At 42.8% G+C, this 9,218-nt stretch overlaps 1 protein-coding gene across 1 annotated transcript in view; it reads left to right on the forward strand.

Moving 5' to 3' along the window:
- Positions 1 to 8,257, forward strand: part of septin12 (septin 12) — a gene marked incomplete at both ends in the record, with an annotated part of 52,607 nt that extends 44,350 nt beyond the window's left edge. Inside the window, 5 exons of the mRNA XM_080511820.1 lie at positions 1,372 to 1,489; positions 4,155 to 4,250; positions 4,801 to 4,897; positions 5,082 to 5,133; positions 8,095 to 8,257. Of these exons, the coding sequence (XP_080367946.1) occupies positions 1,372 to 1,489; positions 4,155 to 4,250; positions 4,801 to 4,897; positions 5,082 to 5,133; positions 8,095 to 8,257 (526 nt within the window). The remainder of the gene's footprint in view (positions 1 to 1,371; positions 1,490 to 4,154; positions 4,251 to 4,800; positions 4,898 to 5,081; positions 5,134 to 8,094) is intronic.
- Positions 8,258 to 9,218: the final 961 nt, after the last annotated feature.

Raw genomic sequence — 9,218 nt, forward strand, 5'->3', positions numbered from 1 at the left:
AACCATTACGAAGAGAGAAAAAGTTTTGCGATAAAATGAAAAGTTGAAACGTTTCTGTGTCACCATCTGTGGGGTAAAGATTTGGAATAAACAAGGAATGGAGATAAAACATATTGAAAAAAATTCAGCTTAAAAAAATATATGAATGGCTGAAATTACTCTGAAATTAGACTAATTTTTACACTTTGTCACAATTGATAATCAATCTCTTCTATGCTCTGGATCATTGATAATCAATCAGTTCTGTCCTCTGGATCATTGATAATCAATCAGTTCTGTCCTCTGGATCATTGATAATCAATCAGTTGTATCCTCTGGATCATTGATAATCAATCAGTTCTGTCCTCTGGATCATTGATAATCAATCAGTTGTATCCTCTGGATCATTGATAATCAATCAGTTGTATCCTCTGGATCATTGATAATCAATCAGTTCTGTCCTCTGGATCATTGATAATCAATCAGTTGTATCCTCTGGATCATTGATAATCAATCAGTTCTATCCTCTTGATCATTGATAATCAATCAGTTGTATCCTCTGGATCATTGATAATCAATCAGTTCTGTCCTCTGGATCATTGATAATCAATCAGTTGTATCCTCTGGATCATTGATAATCAATCAGTTGTATCCTCTGGATCATTGATAATCAATCAGTTCTATCCTCTGGATCATTGATAATCAATCAGTTCTGTCCTCTGGATCATTGATAATCAATCAGTTCTATCTACAGTTCCGTATCACTTGAAGTTGAAATGTTGACATACGAACATGATTCTGAAGCTTGAGTTATAAGGCGTCATTAAACAAACACATCTATACCTGCTTGGCTTCAGCAACCTTTATAAATGAAGCCCCTGGGCCATTGCAAATGTTTAATCCCAATACAAAAATCACATAAAAGGGCCTACTTACTTTTGTAAACCTTCATGAAATAAAAAAAACAAAAAACCAGGACTGTTCACTCTTCACCTTGAGCTATTTTTAAACTGTGTTGTTGAAGACCGTTTTAGACTGACTGTTTTAGTTTCATAACATTTACAAGGTACTATTAAAAATATTCCTAACAGTGACTAAAAATAAGATCATATTCACATCACTTTCACAAATTTGATCTCGGCATTTGACCAGATTCTCACTTGATGTACTGAAAAAGCACTGGTTTCATACTACTGTTTTCTTCTTAATAAAAGCCTTATTTTAAATGTAGAGGTTTTTTGTCTGTGATTAAGTTTTAACGGATGCTTTCAAGCAAAAAATCCTTAATGATTTAAACAAAAATATGAATCAATTAAAACATTCCAGGCAGGGATAGAAAACCAAACCTGAGGTTTCCCAGAATAGCTCAGTTTTCTCTGCCTGTGTTTTCAGGTTACGTCCGATCGACGTGGAATTCATGAAGAGGTTGGGGAAGATCGTAAGCATTGTACCCGTCATCGCCAAAGCTGACACGCTCACCGTTGAGGAAAGAGAAGACTTCAAAGAGAGGGTGAAGAGCATGCTGGGACTCCTTGCTTGTTAGGGTTTGAGCCTTGAAAGGGCAAGAACCTATTATTATTATTTTATTTATTTTGTTTTTGTTATCTGAGCCTCAGTTGTGGTGAGAACTCTATTGGAATGTATGGAATTATTAATATCATTATTTTACTTTATTTTACTGCCAAAACATGCTCATATTCCTGTGAAAATTTGCACAATTCCACATCAGAAGTGGAAAAAATCCATGTGTTTGGCAAAATGGCTCTATAGTGCCTCTTATATTGTTTTCACATTTGTAACAGCTGCTACCGGCAGCACAATTCACCTAAATCAATTCTAGAGATCTGAAATTAGGCCAGTATATACAATAGGCGTGTCTGAAGAAAGAGCCTGTTGTAAAAAATGTAGGGGGCCAAAAGTGGGCGTGGCCTTAAAATCTGATGATTCTCCATGTCCAGAGGCCAAAATACACAGACAGCTACAACAACACCTGGGGGACTTCAAGTCACTGACGAGTGAGGATGAAAGGACCCGTTCCATGCTGCTTGCAGTTTTAAATAAGCCGCTGTTCCACCGCACAGCGGCAGAGCGGGGCAGAGCGCAAGGTTGCAGTACGACAGAGCGGGAGGCTATGGTACGAGAGAGCGGGAGGTTATGGACGACAGAGCGGGAGGTTACGGTACCACAGAGCGGGAGGTTACAGTATGACAGAGCGGGAGGCTATGGTACGAGAGAGCGGGAGGTTATGGTACGACAGAGCGGGAGGTTATGGTACGACAGAGCGGGAGGTTATGGTACGACAGAGCGGGAGGTTATGGTACGAGAGAGCGGGAGGTTATGGACGACAGAGCGGGAGGTTACGGTACCACAGAGCGGGAGGTTACAGTATGACAGAGCGGGAGGCTATGGTACGAGAGAGCGGGAGGTTATGGTACGACAGAGCGGGTGGTTACGGTACAAGTTAAACTTTGTCATTGTGAACAGCAGCGTCCAGCTCCTACAACAACGGAGGGTCACGGCCAATGAAATGATTAAATATTGCAGCAAGTCTAGAGTAAAGACCGTCACGACCAATCAGCAGACGGCAGCGGCGTCGCTCGTCTTCACAGACCCATTATTCTGTGGAGGGGTGGTGGAAAATCGTACCCGACGGTCGCGGGTTCTTTCTGTACCATCCACTATTTTTCAGTGGGGCCCCGCCCTCACCGCCCTGCCCCGCCCTGCCCCGCACCGCCCCGCCCCGCCCTGACCCTGGCCATCCCTGACCTACCTGGCCTCCCGAGATATGGAAATCAAGGCTTGTTTGTGTCCACCAAGCTGCACAAAAAAGTCACTTATGCACAAACCTAGACTCAACAGGAAATGGCCTATTTTTACTAACCCAATGTAAATAGCCTGACGGTGGTCAAATTGGCCTCAAACTTTATACGTTGCATTAGGTCCTGCCCTAATCACAGCCATATTACACTGACAGCCATAGCGCCACCTGATGGAAACAGGAAGTGGAGTGTAAATAACCTGAATGTGCTCTGTTCTGCATCAAATTTCACAAGTTGCATCAGGCTGGTCCTCATCACATGACTCAGTCCGAGCTGCACTTGAGGGTGTGGACGTATGGACACTACAAACTATAATATTCAGCATCAAACGTAAATATAAATTATTTTCAGTTATTACATTATTACATTTCTCTACTTCTCGCTCTACCTCTCTCTACCTCTCTGTCTCTCTCTCTCTCTCTCTCTCTCTCTCTATCTCTCTCTCTCTCTAAAGCAAGAGAGAGCAAGAGTGTCCACATCTGATCATAGCTATATGACAATAACAACTATTGCAAAATGTGGCTCCTGCTGGAAACAGGAAGTGGGGTCTACAGGTTATGTAGACCTTCCAATGCACCAAGGGACCCCAAATGTCATGTTTCATTAGACGACATACATATAGCGACTGACATTCTCAGTAGCGAAGCTCCCGGTCAAGGCTGCTTGCAGCTTTAATTGAGGTTTGTTTTTATTTCTTTACTCTTTCTTGCCTCCGCCTCAAACCCCTTCGAGTGAGATTCAGATACAATATGGACGTTTTCTTCTGAACTGGTTATGAGCGATTATGTGTGAAGAGACTGATTTGGCTCCATGGGTGTTTACGGAGTTTGTACACCTGCATTCAGATTTTGATTTGTTAATAATCCGGCAGAGGCCGGCAGCATTTAGGAACAGAGCCTCGTCCATGTAGTAATGTGCTTGTAGCCACCCCCCTCTTGTGGCTTTGCAGTGAAACTGCAGAAATCTGTAATGCTAAAAACACCAGGGTTCTCTGGAACTCACAAGATGTGCTTGAAGAAAGGTTCACACCCCCTCACTACAGACTCTCTCAACTTAAAAAGCAGGAACCTTACAAACAAAAGTAATAGGTATTTTTCCACGTCTATACTATGAAGCTCTATTTTACAAAGAGTCCAGTGACGGCTCCATGGAAATCCACTCTCCCCCAACAGGCTCTTAGAAAACCTCCATCCTTGGTTCATACAGGAACTTTCACCTGTTTAGTAGAAATCACTCTGATAGTTCATATTTCCTTCAACACAACCCTATAATGACTCTCAGTGGTCACATGCTTATCAAAGCTTGATTTAAGGAGCTCTTAATTTGTTAACATAACCTGCATTTGTTGTTTTACAGATAAGAAGAGACTTGGCAGCCAATGTGATTCTAACTTATCCCCAGGAAGTGTATGATGAAGATCCAGAGGACCGAATTCTCAATGACAGGATCAGGGTAATGTTTGCACCTCCCTCATCTACTCAGAGATATATTTTAACTGAAACTTTAAAAATAAAGTCCATGGTGATAATCTGTACAAACGCTCTCGTAAAGTGGTATCGGTGTCGTGGTATCAGTGGAAGTTTTATGAGTATGAGGACTCATGCCTGGTATCGAACCGATACCCGATATTGGTATTGGTGCATCCCTAATTTCAATCAATATTTTCTGTTCAATATTTTGAGAATATTCAAGTGGATTGTTTTTGCTCCATTTCTTTACAAGTTCAAATGCAGCTCAAGATTGTAAGAATTTAAGTATGTCATCGTTCACAACGAGTGAACTCTGTTGATGGGTCAGAAATATTTCTTAATCTCAAGAGTGCTGCAAAATGTGATTCACGATAAATTTCACAATCTTTTGTTGGTTCATCCAGAAAAGGGTTCACAATCTTCCTCTTGTTGCCTTTTTCTTGCTTCTAAACTTATCCCCTTCAGTTGTTTTACTGTGGAGATTATTTGTCATTTATTGCCAGCGTGTGGATGTCACATGTCAATTTGTGTAGGAAAGCCTTCCCTTTGCTGTGGTGGGAACTGACAAGGAGCACCAGGTCAACGGGAACAAGGTGCTGGGCCGCAAAACCAAGTGGGGGATTATCGAAGGCAAGTATGCTTTTAGCATCCACAGAAATTTCAGTGGCTGTAGCAGCTGCTCCAGCACAGCCGTCAATCTGAAGAGAGTCGGTGAAATCTGACAAATGTGGAAACACAAAGTCCAACCCGCACAACTTCTTCCACTTCTTGTTTTCCTGAACGAAACGTAATCTTGGTTTTTCCTTTTCCCCAGTGGAAAATGTGGCACACTGTGAGTTTGCCAACCTGCGAGATCTTCTCATCAGGTGAGTTTTCTGTTTCATTCAAAGGCTTGTACAGGTCCAACCTGACACCATGACAAGATAACTGAGGTACAAACTGTGAAAACTCTCTTAAGCCCCGTTTCCACCGCACAAAAAGTGCTGGAATGGACCGGTATAGTCCGTTACGGTTCGCATTTCCACCGCAAGAATTTGTGATTTTCTGGAAACAACCTCTCCAATTGTGGTCGCTTTTCCACCCCCCCTCCATCGGGGTACCAGGACCGTGGAACGGGTCTGAGTTTGAGGAGCTGTCTGCTGATTGGTCAGTGATTTACTACTCAATATTTTAATATGTCAGCTGGATGAATCCTCTGTTGCTAGCGTGGTCAGCTTTGCTCTGGTTGGTTTTTTTTTTCTCTCTTTTCTTTTCTTTGCTGCTCAACTTTCGTGTTGGTCGTGAAACAGCGGATATGAGGCAGGGGGAGACCGGGGCTCGGGACTTTGCATTGCGTCGGAGCTTTCTGTTTGCAGCATAGTGTCAGTACACCTTGCCGGGGGTGCGCTGTGCCGGTGCGCTGTGCCGGGTCTGTCTTTGCATTGTGTCTGAGGTTTCTGTTCAAACGCGATGCAGCGGCGGTCAGCGTTCTGTTCAACCATGGTCAGCGCCGCTGCATCGCGTTTGAACAGAAAGTTCGTGTGTCCGTGCTGGTGGTGGTCAGGCAGAAGGCGTGGTGCGGGGACGGACCATGGGCGCCATGCAAAGAGACGCTCTGAGCCTCCATGTTCCAGTGCACAGCTACCGGAGTGGCTGGTCCGACATTTGAGCAGAAAGCTCAGGGCTCCCGTGTCCCGGTGCAGCGTCCCGGGACGGCTCTGTGCCACGGCCAGCCGGGCGCTCGGGTGCGAGGCAAGTTGCCGGAGTGTTCGCTCTTTCATGACCAACATGGAAGTTAACAGCTGCAGCTCTGTGGCTGCAAAAAGTAAACGTTAACAAAACAACTAGTGCAAAGTGGAGGATGTAAACAACAACAGAGGATTCATAAGATCCAGATCTGCCGCCTGGCTGAGATGACTGTTGTAACGTCACATATCTGCAGAGCTCTAAGCCCCGCCTACTTTTTAAGCTCCTTTCTGCAGTGGAAATGGGCACCAGATTTGGCTCCGGTTACGCTTTGCCGTACTGCTCCGTAAGGCTTCGTTCCGTCCCTGCACTTTTTGTGCGGTGGAAACACGGCTAAAATGTCACTTTCTCTTCAAACAAACTGAATAATCAAATAAATACAGCAAGCACAAAAGCTATCCAAACTAAAGAGTTTCCCACTTCAATATCTCACGATTACAGTCCATCACTTTCTTTTCATTCAAAATGAGGAATTCTGAGGCTTCATTTCCATGATGTTTGAGAACAAAAAAATATTTGTTTCCACAGGAGCGGCCACTGCAAACAATGTAATTAGCATGTTGGGCCACTAGTGAGTGCTGTTGCTTTTAGTTGTAATGAAACCACACACACAGCAGAGAACAATGGGCTCTAAACCTTAACAATATGCATGTCACAATAAAAGTACCAAGTCCCAGGAGAATATGGACTGGGAGTCATGACACGATGGAGGAAACTTTGTTCTGATTGGCTGGACTGAGCATTTGTACAACTCCTAGTTACTTCAGCCATTATTGACAGGACCAGCAGCAGACATTCCACCTGAGCATTTTCAGAAAGTTATGTTTTCCCCCATTTCCACAGAGAAGAGTATTTTCAGAAGGAGTTCCACCTTGAGAGCCATTTCCAAAAAGTTGGGTTTTCAGTGGATCTTAGCTCCGTTTTGTATTTTCACTTTGTTTTCATGAAAATGAAAACTTTGAGAGCACAAAATGAGCATTAGAACTGTTAATTTTATGGTGAAAATGACCTTTAATCAGTGACTTTTCATATCTTAGCCCTGATTCTCTCTTCTCTCCACTGGTGAGTGTTATATATCAACCAGGTTTCAGACAGCAAGTTGTGATTTGTTTTAGGAAAGTGTAATGACGTTCCAAATGCGATACTAGCTGATAAAATTCCTGCTTTACAGCACTTCTTACTTTGCCTTTAGAACTGCAACAAAAATAACGAGAAAAATGCGCGGATGTAATAGATCTGTTCACATGAAAAAAAACTTAAGTGGTGGCCTAGACTAGTGATTAAAAAAACCAGTGGTACTGACCCTCACAAGGAGGCACCAAAGATTCATTCTTGAAGGGTTAAAACACTTTTTTATGTTTTAAAAATACATAAATAGATGAGTCCACTTATGTCACAAAACTACTGCGAATAATTTTAATCAAACATTTTGTATGTATTTAAAAATATAGATTGTGAGGGTATTGGCATGTTAAACAAGAACATCCGATCTGCCAAAGAAAAAGATGAATCCATCAAAAAGTAAAAAAAAAAAAAAACCTTGGTTACCAAAAGAGTTACATAGAATCAAGCTTCGTAGAGAAAATGGGTTTACACACCGTCATAGGGAGTTTAGTGTCCAAAGATTTCATCCCTATTAAAAGGAACTCATCATTACACAATATGATAGCAACGAATCTGTATTTCACAATATGGAATGTTATGAGGTTCCTTCATTTTGTATAAATTGTACATGGTGAGATTACAGTGGCCAAAGTTTGGGTTAGAAGTCACTGGCCATACAATCAGATTCTCCACTGTGGGTAACTGAGCAAACCCCTTAACCTCATCAATAGGATGGTGGACCGGAAGATCAATTAGCACGGGTACAGGTTTCATAGTGGCTAAAAATAAAAGGGCACATCTCATTGTTGTAATCACACAAAAATCTGTTTCTTTGGGGATTTTAGTTTCCACCTAAGAGAATTTCCAGACTGGTAAAACCAACCCATTGTTTTTCTAAAGGTGTTGCTGTGACTGTTCCTCCTTTATGCTGCTCACATTTTGATTTGCAGGGTTAAAAGCCATCTATGCTCATTCTTTTACATTCTCCGTAAACACAGGTCTCACCTCCAGGACCTGAAAGAGGTGACGCACAACATCTTGTATGAGAAGTACCGCGTCCGGCGGCTCAATGAGAGCAACATTACCTTCAGTGAACTGGGACTGTCCGCCTGGCCTCTGGAGAACGGAACTGACAAAAGAGAGTCAGACAGCCACCTCTGATGTCTGCATGGCTCTCCTCCTCCTCCTCCTCCTCCTCCTCCTCCTCCTCCTCCTCCTCCTCCTCCTCCTCCTCCTCGTCCTCGTCCTCGTCCTCATCCTCCTTCTCCTCAAGTCTCATCGGGGAAACAGGACGGGATATTTCCCATTTGGAGTTTTGACACGTGAAATGAATGAAATAATTTTGTGATGGTCCTGACAGCAGACAGCAGTGTGACGCAATGAAAGCAGCACCTGTAACACTGGATCTCACTACGATAACACTGGTTGAGGGAAATCCAAAACCTGCTGGAAAAATTGGAAACATGCAGAAAACTCTTATCACCACAGCTCAATAATGTGAATCCGGTGTGCCTTAGCAGGGAAACATAGCAAACAGTAAAGGGCAGACGTTAGAAAATGCTCTTTAGATTATGTTGCAATTTGCTGACACAAATGAGGGGAGGTCCAACTTCCCACGGTCCAGATTCTGCTGAATTACTATTTCACAGGCAACGGCTGGCTTCATGGAACCATCATCCAGATTCCTCTGCCTGCTAGTCTTGGCTTATTTTATATCCATATCACTGGAATTCAAACACCCAGTACTGCATGTATTTTGAATAGGCCTAACGTTAGGCCTGATCTACTCAAGTTTTGTGCCTCTATGTGTGGATATTACATGCACACTCACACATCACTCTCCATGAAGCATGGTTGCAGTCATCATTTAGAAATACTGCAGTTGTTCTGTGGAGGCATTTCCCAGCTGGCCCAACATAGCTTTCATTTGTGTACTTTATGATATAGATATGATTCACATTCATGAACACAATGAGATCAAATGTTTTGTGAACATTCTCAAGCATCCAAGACCATGATTTGCACTGTTTACACTCAAAGCGATCTCTGGCATGCAAATGAAAGTATTCCTGTTCATTCACCTCCAATATGTCTTTCAGTTCTATCTGAGCTCCCTGTGAGA

The sequence above is a fragment of the Blennius ocellaris genome (assembly GCF_963422515.1).
Source record: "Blennius ocellaris genome assembly, chromosome: 16".
Taxonomy (NCBI): domain Eukaryota; kingdom Metazoa; phylum Chordata; class Actinopteri; order Blenniiformes; family Blenniidae; genus Blennius; species Blennius ocellaris.